The sequence below is a fragment of the Scophthalmus maximus genome, chromosome 13 (genome assembly GCF_022379125.1).
Source record: "Scophthalmus maximus strain ysfricsl-2021 chromosome 13, ASM2237912v1, whole genome shotgun sequence".
Taxonomy (NCBI): domain Eukaryota; kingdom Metazoa; phylum Chordata; class Actinopteri; order Pleuronectiformes; family Scophthalmidae; genus Scophthalmus; species Scophthalmus maximus.
This window is the reverse complement of record NC_061527.1, coordinates 10,577,905-10,603,559: the sequence shown is the minus strand read 5'-3', so window position 1 is coordinate 10,603,559 and position 25,655 is coordinate 10,577,905. Positions and strand designations below refer to the sequence as shown.

At 43.7% G+C, this 25,655-nt stretch overlaps 2 protein-coding genes across 3 annotated transcripts in view; one reads left to right on the top strand and one right to left on the bottom strand.

Annotated features, from left to right (window-relative positions):
• rnf13 (ring finger protein 13) overlaps window positions 1-14,903 on the top strand; it is a 33,778-nt gene extending 18,875 nt beyond the window's left edge. The window contains exons 5-10 of the mRNA XM_035646712.2: window positions 2,649-2,736; window positions 3,400-3,490; window positions 4,435-4,540; window positions 5,230-5,323; window positions 12,612-12,692; window positions 13,523-14,903. Of these exons, the coding sequence (XP_035502605.1) occupies window positions 2,649-2,736; window positions 3,400-3,490; window positions 4,435-4,540; window positions 5,230-5,323; window positions 12,612-12,692; window positions 13,523-13,887 (825 nt within the window). The 3' untranslated portion in view covers window positions 13,888-14,903. The remainder of the gene's footprint in view (window positions 1-2,648; window positions 2,737-3,399; window positions 3,491-4,434; window positions 4,541-5,229; window positions 5,324-12,611; window positions 12,693-13,522) is intronic.
• A 996-nt stretch (window positions 14,904-15,899) lies between these two features.
• LOC118318111 (profilin-2) lies at window positions 15,900-23,665 on the bottom strand. 2 transcript variants are annotated; one of them, XM_035647450.2, is made up of 3 exons: window positions 23,258-23,665; window positions 19,823-20,015; window positions 15,900-17,521 (listed from the first exon to the last, which is right to left on the bottom strand). In XM_035647450.2, exons 1-3 carry the CDS (start codon window positions 23,648-23,650, stop codon window positions 17,424-17,426), a joined length of 684 nt encoding a protein of 227 aa, XP_035503343.1. In that variant the 5' UTR covers window positions 23,651-23,665; the 3' UTR covers window positions 15,900-17,423. The 2 variants fall into 2 exon arrangements, with proteins under 2 accessions (XP_035503343.1, XP_035503344.1); XM_035647451.2 differs by lacking the exon at window positions 15,900-17,521 and adding an exon at window positions 17,583-17,933.
• Between the last annotated feature and the right edge of the window lie 1,990 nt (window positions 23,666-25,655).

The following is a 25,655-nucleotide window of genomic DNA, read 5'->3' as shown; positions in this document are numbered from 1 at the left end:
ATGTTTTACTTCTCGAGGTTTCACGTCTTACTCTCCCTTCGCTGCCCTGTCTCCTTTTTGGCCTCTCTGTCGGCTGCTCGCTCCCTCTCTCTCTCTCTCTTCAGTCTCAGGAATGCATCGAATGTCCTTATCTTTGCCCATGCAAACACAAGGGTGAGCCAGCAGCAGAGGTTGAATTCCACTGCAGATCCCAGGCAGACAGACCACACCACACACTGGCATCTACAAAGTCTACAGCCAAAGTGGCTCCTTAGTTTTACTGTTAAATCCCCCCGAAGAGACGCTGAACGTAACTGTAGACCGTTTAACAGTGCTGAGTGTAAACTCCAGCCACGGTGACCGTAACTGTCAACATTGGACTATTGGACAAGCTAAGTATATTCTAAGGAAATGAAGTTGGTCATCGTTTCAGGACAAATGATTGGTTTACTAACTGACCAAAATCTTTAGCCAGTGTGTTTTCAATTGGTAATTCAATAGATAATTTGAAAGTGCCCATATTGCGTTTTCATCTTTATAGCTATAGCTTTTTTGTGCATGTAGAAGTGGTAATTGCATTCCTGGCTTTTTCTGTTGAGTTTCCAAGTGAAATGTAAGGTGCCTGTTTACTGGCTAGTTTTACTCAACTTGTTACAGCGGCACAGACGCCATTGTTACCATGGCTACAACAGTGTTTACAGCTGATGAGTGAGCCTCAGGTGAAGGTGCATGGCATTTCTGACGCGCTCTGTGGTTGACAATCAGAGCGCGTCAGTGGGAGGCAGGCCGAGCACAAAACTGAGCATTTCAGATCGGGTGAACAGAGGCACTGCAGCAATGTTTGGTATTAGACAATGAATGGATATTGACATATGAACATAACAGCACGTAGACTTTTTCCCAAATCCAAATTATGAACCTTTAGATCGTCAAAATATGACACTATTAACACTATGAAATGACAAAAATGAACGAGAAATGCTGTGATGTCTCACAATCATACGAAACAGAAGTCACCCTTCACCTATCTTATTTTTCTTGCTCAAAAAAAAAATGCACAAACCCAGACATCCTGCCTCTAGATGCACACAGCAGCCATTGATACCTCCGCACAATACACTCACACTCTCACAGGCGAGCACATGGGCTTCACGTATGCCTGCACATAAAATTACAATGACGAGGTACAGACAAAAGACAGAGCTGATGAGTGTCAGCGTCCATGCAGGCCACAATACTCTCCCTCTCTCTCTCTCTCTCTATCTCTATATCTTTCTCTCTCTCAGATGCACACACACACTGTTCACCCCTATCAGACCTAAATGGATTTCCTTGCATCACAGCAGAGTACAATGCATTTTATAAAGAGGCCTGGCTATGGCCTTTAATATGTTTCTAAACATGCGCACGTACAAACCACACGCGCGCACATAAAATACGAGAGAGCGGTTCTACTCTGCACGCGTACAGAACCGTATCCACGAGCGTAAAACCATGTGAGCGGGCATTTTTGCTCCGATGAAAGGGTTAATATGCTCATCTAAGTAGGCAGGCACCCACACTTAAAAATTTTTTATCTCCTAATAGAGAAGCACCACTGAACAAAAAACATAGGAAAAAACGTAGGGGAAAAACATTTCACAGAATTTCGAGAGACTTTTACATTGGCCCATTGATGCAGAGTGTTTTTTCACCCCCTTCAATTTCAGAGGAAACGTTCACAACCCCAACTTGTCGGTGTAAGAGCACATAATGGTTCATTCCAGGATTATTTTGTCACATCCTATTTCCTCCACCACATCTGCTGTGAGCCATGAGCCACAACAATGGCCATTCAGGATACTGTAGCGTCTATAGCGTGTCAGAGCTACAAAAACAGCCTCACAGATGGAAGATCCTCATTACATCAGTTCCCCTTGTGTCCGTGTGTCCACATAACACAAAACACTTGGCTGCCGGAAAGTTCCTTTTTTTTTACTGTTACTATTTTTACTTTTTTCAATGTTTCCAGCAAGTTGTAAAAGCGTTACCTGCTGTGAAATTGTGGGTTTAAGCGAAAATTTAAACAAGAGCAGTTGCTTCTGCAGCTCTATGTCAGTGTCTGACCTCCAATTGCCACGATTCTGCTTGCAGCTGATTTTTAGATCCCTGTACGCATTCCCAAATCTCAGTACGCATTTACTGATTCTTTTACACATTTACAAAATCTGATTACACATACGGATTGAGATACAGTGACACAACTCTCCACACACAGACAAATATTATTGCTACAATACTGGCCCCAGAGGTGACCGTTCAAATGAGCCCCAAGTTATGATCCTCCTGCTCTTCTTTGTCATCCTGCCCACAGATTATTATTATCTTAAACCAAATGTGTTTAAACCAATGCTTTGACTCGGTGAGCTTAAAGCCTGTTAGTAGAATCAGAGAGGGCTTTCCCTCCTAACCACAACCAGTTTCTATTTCTATGTCATGATTAATGTGGTTTGATGCTGCTGTCTCTTATAATTTAAATGAGATCTGGTCAAATTTCCTGACACGCTTTTGTGACACTTGCTTTCACCTGGTGTTATTTTTAGTTTTAGCAGCTCAGGTTATCCCACTGAAAACTGCCAGGAGTGGATCCATTTAACCATTAACACGTCAACATTTTTGTCTCCTCTTAGGTCCTCAATGCCCAGAAAGCGGGATACAAGGCGGCCATTGTTCACAATGTGAACTTTGATGACTTAATCAGCATGGGATCCAACGATCGTAAGTCACCTCCTCCTCCTCCTTAGTCCAACACAGAAGCATTTTGCATCTAACACAGAGGTTTTTTTTCATGCTCAGAGGTCCATTTAAAGTCTCAAACTGTGTTGGAGGAAGGAAGTGATGCCCTGAGGCACCGGAGCACTCGTCCTTATTGTCCGTGATCCTGTCACTTCTGGTGTCCATATGTAAAACAAATGTAATCACAATTTCCAAAGCCCAAATGGAGATATTCAGATTTCCTGTTTTGACAAAAAATATAATATATTATGTTTAATGTAACAGAAGATGAAGAAAACCAGCTGATATTTACATTTGAGAATCTGGAACCAGTGTGTTTTGGTGCGTTTTTGCTTATTAATCGATTAACAAAAAAGTTGCTGGATAAAACCTGAACGAAAGCCTGACTGAGTGAACTCTCAGCTGATAAAGACGGTGAGATGTGGTTAAAACCTCCAGGAAATAATTAAGTTTACTGTGAGTTAAGTTTGTTTTCTCAAATAGTGAGACAGTCATATATTTCTTAGGACAGAGAGAAACGTTGTGTTTTCTTTTATTTCTCTGATAACATTCATTTTTTTGTGCCTCGCTCAAACAATATGTTTACGTATCGATGTTCAATCACACGATGTTCTGTTTTAATGCTTTTCTTGTTTCCCTTCTCAGTGGATGTTATGAAGCAGATCGATATTCCCTCTGTGTTTGTGGGTGAGGATACCGCCAACTCTCTGAAAGAGGACTACACATATGACAAGGGGTAAGACTAAACCCAAATCGTGTTTTTCACTATAAATAGAAACCTCCTCAGCAGTCTTCACAATACCCTCATCATGATTCCTTCAGTGTAACATCGTGAAGAGATGGCGGCTTTTATTCAGCTGGCTCCTTCTAAACTGTCTGTCGCGTTCTCGGGTGTAATCAAATATTATGCCTGCAACTGCACTGTAATATATCAAGGCGGAGGATTTGTCTCATGTTTTGTCAGTGCTGCTGCTCAGGTGATAATCTGGTAATGAAACGTCTCAGCCGGTCAGAAGAGCCCACAGAGTCACGGCAGTAAAATCCCACTTCTCAACTTTTTGAATCGGCCTTTTGCAGCCTTTGCTTTCTTAGAGGAATGAACACCAAACATGGTATCGGCTGCAAAGTTTTGGCAGTGTGGACTAGATTGGCTGTTGCAGTTTTGACCGGAGCAGAGCTATGCTGTGGAGGGAGTTCTGTGAAAAGAAGTAGAGCCATGCACCCTGTTCGTTAATTAACAGTGGCAAATGTCATTTTGTCAATAGAGGAACCGTGGGACTGTGACCGTCACGCTGCTGCGCCGCAGCACACAACAATTAGCTGTTACGATTCCTGCTAATAACTGTAATAGGCTGCAAGCTGGAGGTATTCGAAGCTGTGTTGGAGAGGAGGACACTGACCTGTTATACTTGCACTATATTATGTACATTCTTTATATTTATATTCCTGATTCTTATATTTTTGTGGTTCTTACATTTTTTTAATATTTTGTAATGTGTGTTGTGTGCCTGAAACCTGCTGCTGTAACGCCCGAGTTTGGGATTAATAAAGTACATCTATCTGTCCATCAAATCTAAGGCTCAGCCTCTGTGTAGGTCACCGTCACTCCTCTGTTCTAGAGGTAAAATGTTTATGCTCTTTTCCTGACCAGACAATGGCTCTGCTTGTTTTTTTTTCAAGGGGACATGTGGTCCTCATGCCGGACTTCAGCCTGCCACTGGAATACTACCTGATCCCCTTCCTCATCATCGTGGGAATCTGCCTCATCCTCATCGTTGTCTTCATGGTAGGCACATTTAAGACGGCTTTGATTTAACTCAAACAAACAAAAACGGAGCTACCCAGAGCAAATGTTGAGCATATTTAAAGGCAGATAATGGTTTTGTGTTTTATGGTTGTCCTTCCGTTCATCCATAAATATATACATGCATATCTCAGGAATGCCTTGAGGGAATTATTTCAGACTTGGTGTATTTGCCTCCCCCCCTTTTTTTATTTTTCAAACATTCAGTTGGACTGAGCGATGGTCAAAGGTCAAAGTCATTGTGAATGCAATATATCAGGAAAGAGTTTAATCACAGCTTGCATAAACATCCACTTGGACTTGACGATGAATTGATTAGAATTTAGTCAAAGGTCCCTGTGACCTCACAAAACATGTTTTGGGCCATAACTTAAAAACAAGCTTCTTGCCACCAACAGCGTAACTCAGAAACAGAAGTTGGCTGAGAAATACTACTGTATTGCATAAGAAAAGCACATTTTGAGTCCGAGCTGGTTGTTCGTCGGGTATTGTTGTGTATCACAGTGTCAGGCTGAAGGCTGTTAACCATTATGGCCTTGAAATGTTGTCGTGACGAAACCTTGCTCCTTGGGTGACAGATATTGTTTTGTGTTCATGGACTTTGTTTTGTGAACTGGTTTTAAAGGATTTGACCGTTTTCTTTCTTTCTTTTTTGTTGTTGCTTTGACTAGATCACCAAGTTTGTCCAGGATCGACACAGAGCTCGGAGGAGCCGCCTGCGCAAAGATCAGCTCAAGAAGCTTCCAATTCACAAGTTCAAGAAAGGTATGGAAGCAGTTACAAACAATTACATTTGTATTGACTGGAATTTGTGGTCATTTATAGTCGGTAATAAACATGTTGGGCCTGTTAAGTATTTCAGATTGACAGGACACATTGTATACATATTCAAAGGCATGGGGAAACAACAGACAGATGCTGGGTCGGTGGCAAAAAGTAAAAAAGTGCAGAGACTCAGAGCTCCCTTAACTTTTTACTCGTGAATTTTTCACACAACAAAACTCTGGCAGAAAAGCCAATACGGTGCAAACAAAAACTTGGACTTCATTAAACCCAGATTCTCACACTCTGTTTTACCAGGATGGTCAAGTCTCCGTAAAACAACGAATCATTTCATCTCTTTCAGCCTGATGCTTTGTTTAACCTTCGACCTCAGACAAGGATTTCAACAAGTATATGGTGTAGTCGGCGAGGACGGTCCGGTCCGCAGGGGGGGAAATCCTATCACAAATGTCTGTGATATCTGTTAATGCCACTAATCCATCATAAACACTGATATTAATTATTACATATTTTGCAAACATGTATATAGTGAGTGTAAAGGAGCATTAGGAATTAAGAAATAAGACTCAATTACTCAATGACTTAAAAACAAAAAATGTAAATCATGGATTAAATGTTTGATGTGGAAAAATATAGACTTGTTTACGGCAGGACGTTCCATGACACCATATGTTATTTTTAAAACACGATTTGAAGCATGTGATTTTGTACTCGGAGCTGCAACAGTGATGTTCACTGTCTCAGACGGTAGATTAGATAATCACTCAAAACAGTTTCGACTTCATAACTATTTGCCTAACTGGGGCACTATGGTTGGATGAAACATGTTGGTGAAATAAAGGACTTCATTTATCTGTTAGGACTAATAAAAGTGTGCCTCAAATAATATCCGATCGCCGTCTGCACTTGAGGAAAAATAAAAGGCCCAGTCACTATTTGAGGACGTACGGTAATAAAGTAGCTGGCTAGACTTCAGTTAGTAGTCGGCGGTGTGGCCGGCATCCAGCGCTGACGGGGAGCTGTGATTGGAGGCCTGGAGAGATGCTATTTTGTGCCTTTTGTGCCACGCTGCTGTTTCTCACATGATCCCGCCCCAGGAGGGGAGATGTCATCAGGGCATTATGACACATCACTCCTCCCTGGAGCTCTGCACCTTAGACTTAATCGGATTAATGTGGACTTGTGGATTTTTTTGATTTTTTCACAAAGCCCTCTGGTAGATTAGAGCTCCTCTCTGTTCAGACTGGACACATGACTGATGGTTTGGAATGTAGACCTGGTCATGCCAGGGGTTGAAATTATAATTTTTTTAATTTTAATTTTTAAATAATATTAAATGTGAAGTAGATGTTGATTGTTTATTAGGACGGTAATGGGAAGAAAAAAAGGACATTCTAATGAAGTAAAAAGTGTGTTGACGAGAAGTTTAACCAGATACTTTTTTGTTCCAAGTTTCCCCCTCTGTCTTGGTGCAAGGGTCAAACTGGCTATAGCATTGTTTTGCAATGCAAATCCTCTTTGTGCAATGGTCAAGGGAGTTTTGTCAATGTTGGAGTTTTTTTTTCGCCCTGTCGGCTGTGTTTCGCCCCGGCTGCTGTACTTTGCAGAGTGGAAAGCCCCTGACTACAGTCAGCTGTGCAGAGGGAACCACCAGGGCACTTTACAGACTATGGGTGGTGCATGATAAGTAGCCCTCATGCAAAGCTGCTAATTGAGGGGGTTATGATGAGGAGAGCTGCTTCTCCCCTCCTGGCAGTAGGAGATGCACATGCAACACACCAGCTAAAAGTAGCGTGTTCCTCCGAAAGCTGTTTCTGTCACATCAGGCTCTGTGGTGTGTGTGTGGGTGTGTGTGTATGCGTGTGTGTGCGTGTGGGTGTGTGCGTGCTGGTGGTTGTGGCTGCGAGCAGCGCCCGCTCTGACTCAGGGTTTCCACCAGGCAATGCTACAGTCAACCTTGGCCTCTACAGGGGGGTTCAGATGTCCAGGAAACAGCCTCCAGGACAGTGCCTGCGCTCCTGTCAGCTGAGTCAGAGTGTGTGGCGACACAGGAAGGGGACAGCAAATCTCTGCCTAATCACCTTTTAAACCCTTCTCACTGGAGCAACGCTCGCTCAACAAGGAGGAGAGAGGCCTGACTTGAACATGGGAGGGCATTAAAAGGAGATCAGTGGGACTGTGCGTCTGTTGGGGGTTTATTGTTGGGGTACTTACAGGAGGAATGCGTTCCCCCGGACAAATCGTTAATTTAAAAGTGAACAGCGGTGCGTTGAACACCACTGCGTTGCAAAGATGGCAGCTGAGAATGCCATTCTTGTGGAAGAAATCTCAGAGCTATATGACATGGTATTTAAACATGTTTTTTGATACTGACAGAAGGATGAGCACACATGCAATCACTGATTATACAAACAGCAAGATGGATTTAGTGCGATTATACAAGTGAAAAAGCTGTAAAAATATAAATAATGGCACTTTTGGATCACGCAGGGGAAATGACAAGACGTGCATCTAGGAAGATTTCTAATTAGTAATCAGGAAATATGACCATCAAAACATTTTTCAGTTGTGTTGTATCGACATTCTGTTTGTGTAAGCAGGGAATTAAGCATTTTATTAAAAAAAAATTAAAAACGTTCTATGAAAGGGAGGGGTGGGGCAGGCAAGCTGTTGGCCTAATTAACAAAGGAAATAAACCAGCTCTTACAACAGTTCAACAAAGACCTGTACACAGAGGAACGGACGGGTTGTGAACCAAAAAGTTGGAAGTATTTGTTAGTTCAAGAACAGCTGAGTCTTGCGTATAACGTCACCTCGCCTCGATGGAAAACCTGTGTTATCACGATCAGCAGTATATAGGTACAAGTAGTAGATAGTAAGGCCTTTACATATCTCTTTGCCTTCACATTCAACACACATTATCCGTAAAAAAAAAAAAAGATTTGGACACAACAAACCCCTAATGTTCAACCCGTTTGTTTGATTATCGTGGAGTGCAAGATTTTTTTAGTCCGTTTTTTGGCCTCACGTCTGGAAAAGGTATTACAAAGCATTACACATACCGATCAAGTGGGATTCATGAAAAATATGTCGTCAGTGGACGACATGAGAAAAGTCTGTTGCTTTTGATCTGACTGAATCAATGGGAACAGGAGTAGGAAAATTGGGAACTCCAGTTTGGGATCTTGGGTGTTTGATCGTCCTGATAGTAATCAATATTCTTATTGCTACTGCAGGACAACAACAACTCTCTGCTGTTCCAGTTCCCACCAAGTTTTTGGGCAGCATGCCCTGATCTTAAGGTTCATCAGTTTGAAAGTTTGTGTGTGTGTGCATTTGTGCGTATGTGTGCGTGTGCGCAGCACAGAGTGGGACGGATGCCTAATGGTGCCCTTGGCCTCAGCTACAGCGGATAAAGCTGAGCTTGGACTTTGGGGGCTTTGAACAGATGCAGGCACAGTGAAAGAGGAACACTGTGATGCTGTGTTGGTGTCCCCTTTAAAGGTGCAATCCATAGACTGTATCTGGTTTGGTGTTTGTGAATGTCTTTATCTTAAAAATATATATACAAAAATTCATGCATCTGACGCCCCAGAGTTACCCTCGCAGAGATTCGGTCAACATACCTGCATGCTGAAGTCATTGTGCAACTTTCCAAAGCTGCAGTTCCAACGATGGCCACTAGAGGCTCTCGCCAAGATTTGTTGTGAAGTTGCTGACAATTCTCCCGACTTGTGTCTTGGAGCTGAGACTGGAAAAAGTAGTAGACATCTCCTGTTTCTGTCACCTCTGCAAACACTTGAGTAGATTTTTCTTTCCACACCATTGGCAACAATGTTTTACTGCTGTGGTTTTGAGCGATATATTTAATTTATGCCTCTCATACTAGCTGGTAATATTCATTAACCATTGCAGACTAGATCGGGTGATATGAGGCTCTGGATAACGTCAGACTTGCATGTATGGAAATGGGGATGTGAAATGAATAGTTGACTACACAAAGGGTTAGTCTGTATGAATGCTGCACAATGCCTTAATGAAAACCACGGTACCCGTGTAATTGGCGCACAATACCAGTCTGAGCCGCAGCGATGCAACATAAGATCTGTGTCAATGCACAGGATTATGTAATGGCAGCTGCCGCGGCTGTCGGCGTGCGGCGCCGCTCGTCAACTTGACTTACGCTCCGGTGCTGTTGCACCAGTCTTGCGTCATCCCCACTTAGGCTGCGAGCCCGACGTTTGACAGGGAGTTCTGGACGTCTGGGGTGAGGGCGTCGCTAGCAACCGGCGTCGAGCAGACGTTGGAAATTGTAAACGCACACACACACACACACACACACACACACAGAGGAGACTGAAAAACTGGCGGATGCAATGAGGGATATTCTTTTCGACCTTTGGTTTAGACTGAGAGAGGCTGGACTCTCCCTGTGACTCCTGACCTCCAGTCAGATCCCTCCCTGCATCCGATGAGTCACTCCACCCCTCGGCCTTCTGCTTTCAAACCATAGGCACACACACCCACCCACACACACACACACACACACACACACACACACACTGAGCAGAGCAGCTGCAGTGTCTCAGGCGTTGCTGTGTGAGGCATGTTGATGTCAGTACAGAGGAGCTCTCTCTGTCTCTTGGTCTCAGTGCCAGTTGCCCTCGTCTGCAGTGACTTACTGTGCAGCAGCAGCAGCAGCATTTTTTCTCTCTTTCATTTCTACTCATTTTTTTTTTTCTGTCACCGTCGTCTCTTCTCATTCGCTCGCTCTGCTACACACACTCGCCGCTCAGCTGAAGTTCAGTGGGACAGCGTGGTTCCTCCGAGGGCCAGGAGTTCTGGCAGACCGGCTGATTAATGAAAACTGGAGAGCGGGAGAAGAGCTGCGCTGGCCCAGTTGTCCTTTTTAAGATGTGCTACTGGCCCCGAGACATAAATGTAAGACATTCCCAGACCTGGAAAGTATACACACGCTGCCAAAACATTGAAAAATATATTTTACCACCCACCTTCAAAGCTGACTCAACCCAAAACACACAGAGCGACTCACAATATCCAGACTTGAGACGAGCCTTCATTATAAAAACTTAGCAAGAACAAATTAAAACCATTTCATTTCCCTTTTTTACTTATTTTTCGTAGCGGTGAGTCTCGTGTATCTAAGCTCACATGTGCCGGCCCCAGTAATGACATCACTGAGCTGATCTCTGGCCTTCTGCAAATGAGGAGTGAGTAATGTCCGTGGCCGAGTCGTCGATCAGCAGCAGTGGGCTCATGCTCGTTCCGTGACTAAGAACAAACAGACCGGACTGTGTACTAGGTTCCGCAGCAGAACGCTGCATTGTGGGTTTTCTCACCAAATCTGCTGTTTAAAAAACAGCATCCTTTGGCTGATGTTTACAATGAAAGTGATCACCAGGTTCCGACTGACAAAACAATATGATTTGTCCTTAGATGTGACACTAAAAACCTGCATGTACAGATTACACGAAAAAACAGTTTTATAAATAAATGTCGGGATTTTTTTTTTTTATTGGGTTAAAGAAATTTGAAGGGTCATTTTATTTTCAGATAAGTTGGGAATCCGCTGGGAATCCACTGTCAGTTAGGACAGTGTTTGGAAACCACTTTATTTGGAGGCAAAATATAAGACATGTGACCGTATGTCATACTGGAAGGAGAAGTAGAAGAAGATGAATGAATGAAGAAGAAGATGACGTGTGTGTGGGGGATATATATATAATTTTCCGGTAAAACGACAGTGAGCCCATTGTGAACATGTCCGACTCGGGCGGTCTCCTGCTGCGTATGTGAGCTTGTGTCTGAAAACATGTTATCAAACTGTTTGTATGCTGAGATTTTACCGTTATTTTGTGTGTGAATTGTGACGACTGGAGTCTGTTGTACCAGTGCTCCACGTACGGTGTTTACAATCGTTGGCGTTCTCCGAGGCGAACGTAGCGACAGCTCACAACATTAGTAGGCTGCGGCCGTCACTGTTCAGTCAATCAAAACATAACACTGACTTTTTAAAATTCTGATTTGTCACCTTGTTTGTCAATTTAAACTATTTCTGTTACTGTAACATCCCTTCTGTTGAACTTCTTCTTGTCACAACACAGGATTATTGTGAGTATTTTCATGTCCTTTGTATTTGAATATTACAAATGACGCACACATACAGTCCCTGGTCATTATCTCCGGAGCAGTCTTTAAAGTTCAGGATGCCACTGAGCATTTTTTTTTCTCTCCGCGAATAGCTGCGTTAGTGCCACAGTTCAGCGTTTCCTGAGCGAACACTGGATCCATGCCTGCATAAACGTTTCCTGTCCCTCACCCCCACTGTCCAACGTCAGAGAGAGAGAGAGAGAGAGAGAGAGAGAGAGAGAGAGAGAGAGAGAGAGAGAGAGAGAGAGAGAGAGAGAGAGAGAGAGAGAGAGAGAGAGAGAGAGAGAGAGAGAGAGAGAGAGAGAGAGAGAGAGAGAGAGAGAGAGACATCTTGGGAATAATGGTGAAAATAAAAAAAAAAGGTGTCTGGTAAAATTACAGAGGGGGGTGTGATCATTTTGGTGATGGGGGGGGGGAGAACTTCAGTGTGAAGAAGAAGAGTGAGCAACGAGTTGAAGACGTTACCCTGAGTTTAAGTTGCTGACGCTCCGAGAGGAAAGGAAGAGGAGGGGGAGGGGGAGGCTGTGGTCGGTGTGACTCCCCATCCTTATACGGTCACATACAGCCCTGGCACGGACACAGTTGTGGGGGGGGGGACACATGCTCATTTAGAGCTTACATAAACACACCGGCCCACAGCTCTGCCCCCCCCCCCCCCCCCCCCCCCCCCCTCCTTTCAGCTCGGGCCCAGGAAGAACGAAAGGAAGGGAAAGAAGAGGAACGCTGTGGAATTTGAAAGGGATTGCGTTGATGCATTCCTGGGCTTTTCCCCCCCTTTTTTTTGGGTTCACAGAGAAACTCTGCACTTCCTATGACGTCAGGAAACGTCAGCGAGGCACTGACTCTACCTGCAGACGGGGGTTTGGGTGGGTGGGTTGGTGAAAAGTCACACAAAAGACTTTCAGGTAATCAGACTAGTGAGGCATCCCAAGTTGTCGTAAGACGCATTTCAAGAGACGAGCCGTTCAGTTACTGAAAAGTCATTATTAGCCCATATTTAATGCATTAGTTTTCATAACTGCATGGATGGATGGGTGGGTGAGGTTGAAGCAGTGGTAAAGTAAAGCACTTTCTGACACGGGTGTTCTCGTCCACCCAGGTGACAGCTACGACGTATGCGCCATCTGCCTGGACGAATACGAAGAAGGAGACAAACTCCGAGTCCTGCCGTGTTCCCATGGTGAGTCGAACACCTCCGACACTCAGATCCTGGGGCTGCATCCAGATTATCGCGTTTTTCGTTTTGTAATGCGTCACTGATGTTAAGTTTACGCCTGCGGTTGCGTTGTACAGTAGTGTGGACGGGCAAAAACGGAGACGCGTGGAAACAGTGACGCCGCCACCCGCATTTGCTTCCTGATTGGTTATTATCAGTCATGACTTAAAGAAGTAGTTCCATCTCGTCGTCGATCCCCGCTGTTGTTTCAAAAGCTGTTTTGAAACACGGTAGTATGGATGCAGCCTGACACATCAGTAGTGCTGTATGGAAATCACTAATGTCTGATTTAGTAGCGAGCAAATATCCTGGATCCTCTTGTTCTTGAGTCAGAAGGACAACAAGCCGAATCAAGAGAACACGTCAACGTCATGTATGTTCTCTGTAATGGACAAACTAAAACTACCTGTACGAGTTAGTGCGTCTAATTGATATACACTGAGTGGGGATACTGTATAATTTGCCACCAGTTGATTCTGGTCCCAGTCCACATTGTTCTTGATGCCAAAGATAATCAAGTGATTTAGTTGTGTAGACCACAGAAAAAAAAAAAAAAAAACTGTGACGTTACCATATTACATACTTACACATACAACTTCAAATGTAGAGCTGCATTTAGTATTATTCAAAATAATTGCCAATTGATTCAGTGGCAGTAAAATTGCCCGAGCTCTTGACTCTTGGGGTCTGTGGGGTTCAGGGTTTGAAAGCATTTCATCTCATGAGTGAATATTAAAATAAGAAGCTAGATTGTTCTTCGGTCTGAAACAACAATTTCTCCTCCCCGTCCTCAGCCTACCACAGCAAGTGCGTGGACCCTTGGCTGACCAAGACCAAGAAGACGTGTCCGGTGTGTAAGCAGAAGGTGGTCCCCTCGCAGGGCGACTCCGACTCCGACTCGGAGGAGGGGGAGAGCGGCCCCGACGAGAACGAGGAGGTGTCCGAGAGCACCCCGCTGCTGCGCTCGCTGGCCTCCACCAGCGCCCACTCCTTCGGCACCATGTCGGGGGCGTCGCGCTCGGAGCACGACCAGGAGTCCTCCGACTACGAGGACGACGAGCTGGACAGCAGCGACGAGGAGGTCACCGTGGAGACGGTGGTGGTGCAGATGCAGCAGCCCTGCTCCGAGGGCCACGATCAAGACCTGCCCCGAGCCTGAACGCCCTCCCTGCCTGATATGTCCCCCCGTCCCCCCCTCGAACCTCACAGCTGCAACAGACTTTTGTTGGATGCACGGAGCAGATTCATCAGCCGATTTCCTCTGTCGTCGCTTAAAATACATTGTAATGTATCCTACAGTTCAAATTAAGTTTTTTTTAAAAATATGATTATAGATAAAGTGCTGACAGGAAGTCAGTGAGTGCATCTCAAGGGCTGCTTGACAGATTTGAAAGGACTGACGGCCTTTAAGTACAGTAGACTTTTATACTGTAAACCGTTTACTCAGAAAAAGAAAGTCATATTTTCATTGTCTGGTTTCGTCACGAGGAAATCACGCTTGACACAAAGTCCAGTAAAAGTACTGTGTGTATATATATATAAAGATAAGTATAGATCACAATAAGTTACCTTTGATTATCTCCTATCTTGTATGTTTCAGATGACTGGAAAAGATGCATTATTGTACAATACATGTTCCGCTGATGATTTGACGAGCCTCTGAAGCACTATGCAGCATCCTTTTTTTTTTTCTTCTTCTCCCTTAACTGTCGCTCGGCAAGTATAGAAACGTTTAAAAACACAGCAATATAGTTTTTGCCATTTCCATGTATGAAGGAGCGTCGCTGCCCCGTATGTGTTTTGTGCCACGGTTTTTACCTTTTTACAGCGACTGGGCGTCCCGTCACGCTGCAGGCCGGTCACGCCCGAGAGTTCATTAGTGTGAAGAGACACTGGAGGAACGACGGCGGAGAACTTCGTCTGGCCGCTGCAGACCCGTCGCTACACTTAACACAGTCATCGGTTGATGGGCCTTGTAACAGACATTTAACTGATCTCATTTTATTACTGTTTAAAGTCAGTTCACTAACATGTATATTTTTTTTTTCTCATAACTTCACTCTATATTCATTGACAAATCCTGTTGCCTTTTTTTTTTTTCAGTTGACGTATTTTTGTGCTCCACGTTGTGTCTGTTCTCAATGAATTCACTTCAATAAAATGAATATGACACAAGTAAATTGTCCTGATCAGTTTCATAACACTGACAAGATTAAATGTAACTGACAATTTGATCAACTGGAGTATACGGGTGTTCTATTTTACTACTACTACAACTCTCGAGATGAGGGTTTGTTGGGACGGTCTGGGGAGGTCGGTGCAGTGATGGAATGGAACAACCTTTGAGCTACTTGAGTGATTCAATGTCATGCTTCTTTATACTTCCACTCTGCTACATGTCAGAGAGAAAAGTTATCTCACTGCACTGCATTTATCTGAAGTCCTTCAGTCTAAAAATAAACATGGGTTTATAAAAACATGTTTGCATTGTTAAAGACTAAATCAGTGGTTACCAACTAAAAATCTAGACAGTTGTCCTCCAAAAACTGTTTCCAGACATGAACTCATCAAAAAAATGAGACGCCCCAACTCATCAGTCTACGTCACCGACTTCAGCGATGAACTGGAAACGGCCGAATGTTGTTTTTGTCTCATGAAGTAGGACTGAAAACCTGCAGCTTTCATTTCAGTGCTAATTCGTCGTGCCAGGTCTTTGGTAATCCTGGTTTCTGACAAGAGCCATCTGATCAAACATTTTGTCGTTAGACATTAGGTCTTTACCCACGTGAAGACCGTTTCCCTTCAGGACAGGCGGATTGCTTCACTTTGTTTTCAGGTCAGTGTCAAGCCAACAAGCTGCTGATTGTAGCTTTACGTTTAAAAGACAAGTTGGTATCGAACTGCAAAAAAGAGAATGACTATTATTATATATACTTATTCGTTCACAGAGGTCGTGTTCAACGTGTAACAAAAATGTCAGCAAACTCTTTATCTGGTTGGAATAAATTTATTTGATCTGTCTGTAAACAAGGTGATAAATCAATGTATGGCATTTTCTTGGTTTGATGCATATGAAAATCAAATGCATTCAAGAGACTGTATCCCAGATGTAAGAAAAAACAAAAAGTGGTGAGGAAAAAGGAAATGAACATAAAAATCAGCAAACAGGACTTGAAACAGGTTTTTTTTAATGAGTACACATATCCCACAAGGCCTAAACAGTGGAGCTGAAGCTAAAAAAAGAAAAGAAAAATAGTGCCAATGAAATGACTTCAGTGGACAGTGGGTAAAATCCATCGTACAACAGCAACAGATCTCTACGTTATGGCACAGGATACACAGGTTCTGTAGTTAAGTTTGGACAAGACGACTGAGCGTCTTCGCTCCAACCGATCCCATCGAGTGTCATTTCTACTTTTCTTTTTTCCAGCTGGACGTTAACAGTTAGCAGTACTGACGAGGACAGACCGTGTGATACCCCAGAGCTCAGTTGACTACAGAGTAGAAGGCAATTCATTCCACAGTTTTGTAGTTGTCAACACAGTGTGGGTTTATACAAATTCAGTCGTTTGTTTTTTAAACATTACAGAGAAGAAACCAAAAAAAGAGAATTTTCTTCAGATACTCCCACCCTTACCTCCCCCTGTAGCTTCATTTTGTTTTAACCATTATATGCATTACTGCCTAGTGTTTCCTTCATCAGAGAGAGGGAAAAAGTTAGCGGTCATTCTTCACATGGTTTAGAGCAGTTGTATAAACACCCAAGCTTCGACTACACTTGGTCCTATAAAAAGAAAAATCAAACTGGACATCCTCCAGGTGGTTATATGCTGGGTTATCTACTGTCCAAAATGGCAGCCTTTCAAAAAAACAAAACAAATAAAAATATATTACAGGAGCTGGCAAACAAAAACAGTTGTAAGTGCCTGAGCCATTGTTACTGTGGAATGTCCAGGGGTCTTCATGTAGTTGGGGAGGTTGTAGTGATTGGAGGAGGAGAAGCCCCCCCCCCGCCTTTCCTTCATTAACATATTCAGGAGTGGTGGATCTGAAGGGGGGGGGGGCTGAAGATGGGTCTCGTGATGTTTGTAGTCGCCTGCTTCGAGCAAACAGGATGCAGAGAACAGGGAAAGGGGCGGAACAGAACATTTTGGCAGGAGTGTGGAGGGAGTAGAACGACTGGACCGAGATATGCACGTAGTCTCCCCTCACGGACATTTTTTTTGGGGGGTGGGTAGAAGGAAGACATGACGAGCTTGGTTAACGCTCAAGTGCTCAAAAGGCATTGGCTGCTCGGGGAGGGAGTGTGTACGATGGGGTTTTGGGAGGGATCAAGTTATCGGCACTGTGACGGAAAGAAACAAAAAAAATTAACTACTTCCAATTGACGCCTTCGTTGTCTGAGTGTTTGGCCAGATTCTTTTTATTTGCTGGTCTTGGGCACGTACAGATTTTTCCATGACAACCTGGTGGGAACATGCTCATCTTTGCTATGGATCAACTTATAGTGCTTAAGGGGGTAGAGAACACAGAAGAGGGATGGGGGGATGACAAAAAAAGTGGGGGTGGGGGGACAAATGAGGAGGAGAGAAGGCAGAAAAAAAGAAAATCAAAGCTACCGACTAGGACTGAGAATAGTGTAAAATGCAACAGGGTGGTAAGGGTGAGCTGCTAGGTGGCTGGGTACAGGCTGCTTTAGTATCCGGTCTTCCTCAGGTAATCCACCATAGTAAAAGCTTTCTTGTTGAGCTGCCCTCCGTGGACACCTTCCTTCCCCATGACAAAAACCAATGCTGGAGTACACAAAAGAAAAAAACAAAACATAATGAATGAACAGACATGGCGATAGCAGGGTTGGAAAAGATAAAACACTTTTTATTGCCACCTCGCTAACTGTGGGGCTACACTGGTGAGGACAGAGTCCCGGCTGTTCGAGGTGCTCCTGGAACTTTTGTTTGATGGGACGGTTCAGGGGACAAAATGGACTTGACAGTAACTTTTTTTTGTCCGTTTTTTGTTAAAAGTTTTATATTTTTATTTCCCTTTTTTTCGCACGTTTTAATCGGCTCTCCCTCAACTATGTCACACAAACTACATCAAAACTAAACTAAAACCCTGAATCCCTCAAGTATTTTGCCATCGAGTATGCCTTCTTATTCAATCCGCCTCCATGGACCCCTTCTTTGCCCATTACCAAGACCAAGACTGAAAGAAAAAGAGACAGAAGGGACATTTAGAGAAGGTGTGGACGTCACACAGGTGAAAGGAGAAACAGCACAGAGCCAGAAGCAGCAGGCAGACGAGACGGCGACACAAGAGGACAACGGCACAAGAAGCGGTGCAGCGGCGTTGGTCTGAAGGCGGCGTCGAGGTCCGACATTCATGTTCCTATCAGTGCTGCTGGTGGTGAAGACGGGTCACATCAAGTGTTTCTGTGAGGCCGGCTACTCAGATCTACCCCCTTCAAAAAAATGTGTGCATATGTACGTTTGAGTTTTTCTTTAACATCTATACTTCCACAAAGGGAAAACAAGGTTTTATATTTCATCAACTCCAATTTGAATGAGCCAAATTTTCAACATCAACATGCTCTGGCCTCAGAAAGAATCCTAATTCAGCCGGAGCCAAATAGAGAGTTCCGTGTTTCAAAAAGATCCAGAGCTTGTTATGCTTTACTGAAGGAAACTGAACAAAAGGTGCAGTTTTGATGGATATTGCACCTCTAACTCAACAGCTAACTTCCTGCCAAGTTTGAAGTTTACGATAGAGCTAGACAAAGCAAACCTCGTCTGGATGTCTGTCAGTTATAGATTTTGAATGTTACTCAAAGCACAAATGTCCATAACATCCTCCTATTGAGTCTAAAAATTTGTATGTGATTTGAAATATCAATATGCCCAAGCAACAATTTCATGAGGCGTTTGACTTGACTAGTGCACATGGCTACTGAAATCAGATCATTTGACTGTGTTAGCACCACATCCATGCGATGAAGTGTTCCCGTTTGTATTAATGAGTTTTTAATCAATATGCACCAAGCCAGCAGCAAAGAATAAGACTCTACAGATGACTAACCACCATCACACGTGGATACAGCAGCATGCCTGTGGTACCTCTCCTCAATACACGAGAGACCCCTCAAGTGTCTGAACACACAGCTCACCGGAGTGGAAGCGTGTGAGCAGGGGGAACAGATTCATTCTTTGAGGGTTGGGGGGCCGTGTTAAAACAGGAAGGAGAAAGATGCATGCAGGTCAGGAAGCTGAGAAGACCCTGGCCTCAAGAGTGAGCGACCAGTGAACGTGGAACAGTGACCGTTTACAGCCTCACCTGGAGGTTTTAGCGGCGTCTGGGAAAAGTGGGGAGGACGGGGGCATCGGGGCCCATACAGGCAACGGGAGAAACAGGACGACTCTCAGGCAGGTCTCAGTAAAGGGACGTAACTCATATTACATCTAACACAATTACCCCAAAGGATATAATGCAGGTATAAATATTATCATGGGTCTTGTTGCAATAGACAAGAGTTGTGAAAATGTGTTACCACACACAAGAAATTGGAAAAGAAGGGCTCCATATATGTCAGGAACCAATAAACTAGAAATTTTGATTGATATTAAAGAGGGAAACAGGAAGAAATTTAAATAATGTTGATTTTTTTGTTTCTCTACATGATGTCAAGTTCTCACTACAAATACTCAAAATTTCAATCTTCCACAACAGATATTATTGGCACAAGAGACCAACACCCAACCTGGAATTTCAGGTAAATGCTCCTTTAAACCTTGATCTAACTGACCTCTTGATATGAACCTGCCCCTCAGCTGTAAAACAACCAACCTGAATAAGTTTACACATTAGCCGAGGTGCATTTGTTCCCCCTCATTAATCAGCTGAAATTCAAAAAGATAATATCAAGTGAGTCAGATATTATAATATTATGTCATATATTGAGGAAAGGTGCATCGAGGATCTATACCACATGCATGGACGACACAGAGGTCAACTAATGGCACTATAACGAAGCAGGCTACAGTGGCAACGTAGCACTACCAAAACTGATGCGGCTCAAAATGCTGAGTGTTTTGTCTCACCTTTGCCGGCTTTGCCTAGAGAAATGTTGTATGTTGGCTCTCCTCCTTGACTCTTTGTCCGGATGTCCATTGTCCAGTCACCGTCGATGTTGAGGCTGTCTCTGATTACGGAGCACTTTTTACTGCCTAAGGTCAGACCCCCGGTGAAGAATCCCTCTCGGTCCTTTCCTACTAACACGTCAATTTCTTCAGGCTAAAAAAAAAGAAACATCAAAGCAAAAAGTCAGGTATGTGTACATCTGCCAATCTTCAAGCAGAATATCAATCTATATGGAAGAGACTTGTATTTTTTCCTTTGAAGTTTATTTTTGTACTTTAACCTTGCTCACCAACATGACACAAATGACTGAACTGGTGCCGTTTGAGAATGATTAAGTACGGTACAAAAACAAATCCTCTGACTCAACTCTAATTTTTTTTTTAATCTTTTCCCCTTAAAGCAAGAAATTAGGCGTTAGCAAAATTACTGGATAACGCACTGAGCTTTTGCATAATAAAGGAAAAAATTGCCTTAGAATTTCAAAATGTCTTGTCTAACACCTGTGAGAACTGATGATACCATAGTGGCATTTTGAAAAAGACAGAGTTGGTAATCTCTTTAAACACAGCATTAGTGTTAATTTGAGGAAATTATCTGGCAACAAAAATAAAAATCCAACTTTAACCATTAGCTTTTCATAAAAAACAAACCAAGTCAGTTGCCTTCAGTAGAGGACAACTCACCTGAGTAATACATTAAAGCCAACTTTGGATGGCCCACTCATACTAGCTGCATATAACTTGGGAGTTAGGACTTGTTAGAACACAAAACATGTTTCTCTGCTGGACACAAGAGAACATCAAACGGGACCCGAGTACAGGCACCAAGAATTATCCAATTTGAAATCATTCAACAAAAAAAAATTAAATTTCAAAATAAAAAGTGGGGGGGGGGGGAGATCTAAAGAATTTTCTCAAACTCTGGGGCAAAGACTCCAGGGGGACCAGGAAGAAAATATGGACAGAAACTTGGATTCTTTAATAATTGCTTCCAGGAGAAGTGTTAATGATTGATAAGTGTCGGGGCATGGACTTTGCTTCTGAAAGGAGTTCACCAGAAAAGGTTTGTGAACCAATGTGGGGCTTCATCCTTCTTAAAATATACTACTGATGGCACGTCTTGTTTATTTGGAAATTTTGCGATGTTTACACAATTCAAATATCCCCAAAAAATAACATGCGCATAATTTAGCTGGGCGGGATCTTTTGAGTCAAACGCATCAAAGGAGCGTTTCTGTAAGTGGTCAAGATCAAAGTACAGCTACAGTGAATGTCAGTTAAAAAAACATGGGGTGCGTCCAACAATAAAGGGTCATCGTTGAATGCTTAATATCGTTTCATACCCGAGACACTTATTAGAAAAAGTATTTTTTTCCCCCTTCAATAACCCAAATAGACCAAGGATCACAAATGCATTTGTTGTTTAAAGCAAATCATCTATTAATTTACCTTAATTGAAACCAATTAATTAATTAGACTTCCTAATTACCCCCCCCCCCCCCCCCCCTTCTAAATAAGTATGGACGTTGGTACCAAGTATTTACAAGTCAGATAAAAGTACACAGACTCCTAAGACATCTCAAGTCCTGAAATCTCAGCGGCCCACTGAAGTTGACCAATAAACACTAATTTAATAAACGTGCCGGTCTGACTGCTGCTTATATTCCACTTCGCAGCCTCTGTTGTTCACAGGGAACGTGTACAGAAACGTACCGGGCGCGCTGCTGTTGGTGAAACGACTTTCTTTTTCTCCCTTCACAAGACAAAAGGCGTCGCTCGTCAACTCGAGAACTGCACCGTCACGGCGCACACAAGAACCCTTCAGACAAGGAGAAGGGGAAACTCGAACTCACGCATGCTAAGGTGCCGTTAGCATGACGGCTAGCTTACACGCCGGGGCCCGGTTGACCGGTTAGTTACACCGACAGTTGTTTCCATCGGTTCTCGGTTACCGGATTAAACGTGCACAATTTCACTGGCGCGCGCACCCGCCATGTGCTAAAACGTCCTCGTTGGCCGATTTCATCCACCGTGTTCGGACAAAACCAGCCCATCCAACCGCCGGTGGCAGACACTTCGCACCGAGCCCCCGCGAGATTTGTCCCCTTCAATCATAAAGTGTCAATTTGTTGACTTTCCTCCGGAGGGAGGCGACGCCTCGTCACAAGCCCCGGGAGGACACTCCCCGCCCGCTACACTCGTCCACGGTTCCCCCGTCTGTCTGCAGCTCGGACCAACGCGTTGTCTCCAAAAAATGACTCACGCGTTTGTCCAGTTCACGCGACTCACACAATTCGCCCTCACTCAAATATTTACATTACCGACTAACAATTCATTTAACGGACAAAATGGAGGCTCGGGGAAGCGCCCGAGAAAAAGACTGTGTAGCCGAGACATTCTTATTTACGCACAGAGGCAAAAATGCTGCAGTCGTTGTCAGCTTTGGGTGCGGCAGGTTCACGAGACGTGAGAAACGTCCGAGTGTGTGTAAAAAAAAAAAAATGTCGGCAGCTGCCCGCACATGTTCACCGGAGATCGCACGGCTCGATTAGCCTCCGCCAGCGAAATGAATAAGAATCTGGGAGTGCGTGTCCGCCATCTTGGAAAAAAAAGAAGGGGCGGTAGCGGCAGTGCGATTCACAGAAGCCGAATAGGGAGAAAAAGGCGGGGGAGACGGACCGAGGGCGCACGGCCGCTCGACGGGAACGCGTGTGGCCGCCGCCGACTCTGCGCCGTTTGCGTTGGCTCCCAACGATTTTTTTTTTTCCCAGCGGGGATGACCGGCCTGATTACAGCTAACCGCCAGCTGCAGTGTGCTAAATCAACCTTAATATCCAGTTGCGAAACGGCCCCGTCGCTCCATAACGAGTAGTGGCCTCCTCTCTGAAAATACAATCCGGTCAATAAAAGTCTATATAGGAGAAATTGTTCTCGTGCAATCGTCTTCGCCGTGTGCCCGGTGTCTCGCGCAAACGCGGCCGGTCAACGTTAGCTATAGCATGCTAGCGATGCTAAGTTAGCTCCTGTTAGCTCCTTTTAGCTCGCGTCCGCGGTACCGTTAGTTCCTGGGCTTTGGGTTAAACTCTGACCACTCTCTGTTGGCTATTCATTAAAGACACGGGAGTTGTTGCGAGACCCCCCGCGCCCCCCCCCCCCCCCCCCCCCCCCCGAGTGTGTTCAATCTATTGAAAAGAAAGAGAAAAACGGGCCATAAGCGGGTGATAGATTAAAAAGCAATGCATCTTGTGTGTGAGCACCGAATACCATGTGTATCACAGCGCCCGTCTTATCCTCATTCAACAAGGCCCGGCTCTGCAGACAGACCGCACCGGCGACCGCAGTGTGCATTTCCCCCCCGTGCGAACCTTTAGATGCCGTCAAACGGAGCATACTGACCGTAATCTTGGCAAATGTGCCGCCGACGAACGATGCCCAGACGTATTTGGCGTCCGTGTACCCAACAATGGCCGAGTCCTGGCAGCTGCCGTCAGCCATCAGGTTGTCCACGTAGCTTTGCCAGGACATGTTTGTGAAATTAAGTTCTAGGATGGGGGGGAAAAAAAAGGTAAGTCGGTTCAAGGTGGGGGTCACAAACGTCTCTCGAGCGACAGAGCTGTGTTTGATCGGTGGTTTTAACGGGCCTCCTGCAAGCAAAAACCCCCCTGCTCCGTCACGTCCCGGCTTTCTTCTGGTCTCGGCGATGAAGAGGAGCCGCTGCAATCGGACGAGCGCTTGGGTGTAGTCCTCACAGAATCCCTCCGCCCGGGCTGTGGTTCGCCTCGCCGCCATTGCGTAATATAGTACGCCGCGGATGAATACACCACGGTGGATCACGATAGCAACAAGCGAGACAGACTATTTCTTCTCTCTCCAGCTCACACTTGTTTTCTTAAAACCGTTATGATTTCGTTTAGAGTTTAAAGCTTTTTAAAACAGCCTTATACTTTCAAAGCAGAATCTGGTAATTCGGTGGTTGTTTCAGACTATAATCTCTGATATTTAATAGTGGTGCAAAATATTTCATGAAGTAAAATATTTTTCAACCGAATTAGCTTTTACCTCATCATCTCTGTTTTACACCAAATCACAGGTCAATATCTCCACGTTGCAATGCAGATTAATCCAGTTCTTGATTTAAGATTCGTGTGTCAGCTACATGACACTTTCATCAACTGGTTTAATTCATCAGTCTTTGCCAAATGATTGCTATTTACGCTTGATCTCTTTTCAAATGATAGGCTGATATTTATGAGTATCATTGCATCTTGCACTGAAGGTGAAAAAGAGAAAGAAAAAAAATCCCCAAAAAGTCAATAGGCCGTCACAGGGTAAAACACTGTGAGGTCATCATGCACTGTCATTTAGGCCAATAAGCAATTTTGGATCTCAAATATATATAGAGCCTAAATGAATTTAGATAATGGGAGAAATCCTGCTGTAAAGACATAGCATCCTTAAAAAATTGTGTTGTAGTGTCAAATTATCTAAGGCTGCCATCCTAAATATTTTTCATTTAAAGATAGCTGTATTTTACATATATGTGTGCATGTGTGTGAGTACGTTTTCATATTATGTATAGCTCATACAATGAACAAACAACATGAATGTGGTTTCGTTTATTTGTCTGCGATAATGTCAAGTTCTCACATACATTATAGAAATTGTTACTAAACTGGTGAATGAGTGTATGATTTGTATGGTGGTGGCCTCTTTAAGGCAAAAAAACGTTATATTTATTATTACTTAAAGAGGAAAAAGCATGTTCTCATCCATGGCTGTCATAAAAAAATGTGTCTATTATACCACAAGGCTGCCATATTATTTAAATCTGTTTTTGTGTTTGCTTCATGCAAACCATTAATAAAGCAACCGCATTATGTTTTATGATCTCACAACAATTTCTCCCTCTTCACCTCTTACCAGTGTACAAGTCACATTTTCACAATACAGAGACAGATCGTGAGCTCTTCAGTTTCAGCTAAGGAAATAATAATAATAATAATAATTTCTGGAATATGTATCAAAAGAGGGTTTTTTTTACATTGGGCATTTATTCAGGGACATTCTTTTTTTCACCTCCAAAGTAATGCAGCTCCTTGGCAACTCTATGCACCCTGGTTCACTCTTGGGCGATACAGTAGCACATGTTCACACCTGGGCAAATTCAGTTGAAGAACTTTATTCAACGGCAAATCGACCACAGAACATTATTTAGTGATAGTAGTACTATTAAGGCTCAGTCCTGACCACAGTAGCCTGGGCCCCTTTGCTGCATGTCATCCCTTAACTTCCTCCTCTCTCTCTCTACTTTTTCTGTCATAATGAAGAAAAATGTCCCACCTAAAACATGTACATTCATTACAAAATGAATGTAAGTGAAAAACACAAAAATTACAAGTGAAATGTTTGAACTTCTCAAGGTTGATAGTCAATTAATTTTGCCAGCTATAAAACTTTTTTTCATGTTTCACATAGACAGCTTCCTTCATTTGAGTCCTGAAGCCATGTGACAGGTTTATCTTTCTCCAAGACTTCCAGTGAATTCTCCCTCTCTCTCTCCCTCTCTCTCTCTCTCTCTCTCTCTCTCTCTCTCTCTCACCCCTCCCCAGTGGAAGCATGAAGGCAGAAAAAATTATTAATTGACCAGGCAAAGGAACTGAGCAGTAAAACTTGGTCCATCAGCCAGCCACACCCATATCCTATCCTCCCATTGGATGACGTCAGTTTCCATGGCCACCTCTGTTTTGCACTTCTGCTCTGTCAAAATAGCAGCGCGCACAGTCAAACCACTCAA

Coding starts and splice junctions, on each gene's coding strand:
- LOC118318111 (XM_035647450.2), bottom strand. CDS start 23,650: ATGGCGGCGAGGCGAACCACAGCCCGGGCGGAGGGATTCTGTGAGGAC. Junction 20,016..23,257: donor GCACATTTGCCAAGATTACG/GTCAGTATGCTC, acceptor CTTTTTTTTTAG/CCTGAAGAAATTGACGTGTT. Junction 17,522..19,822: donor TCTAGGCAAAGCCGGCAAAG/GTGAGACAAAAC, acceptor TGTGTACTCCAG/CATTGGTTTTTGTCATGGGG.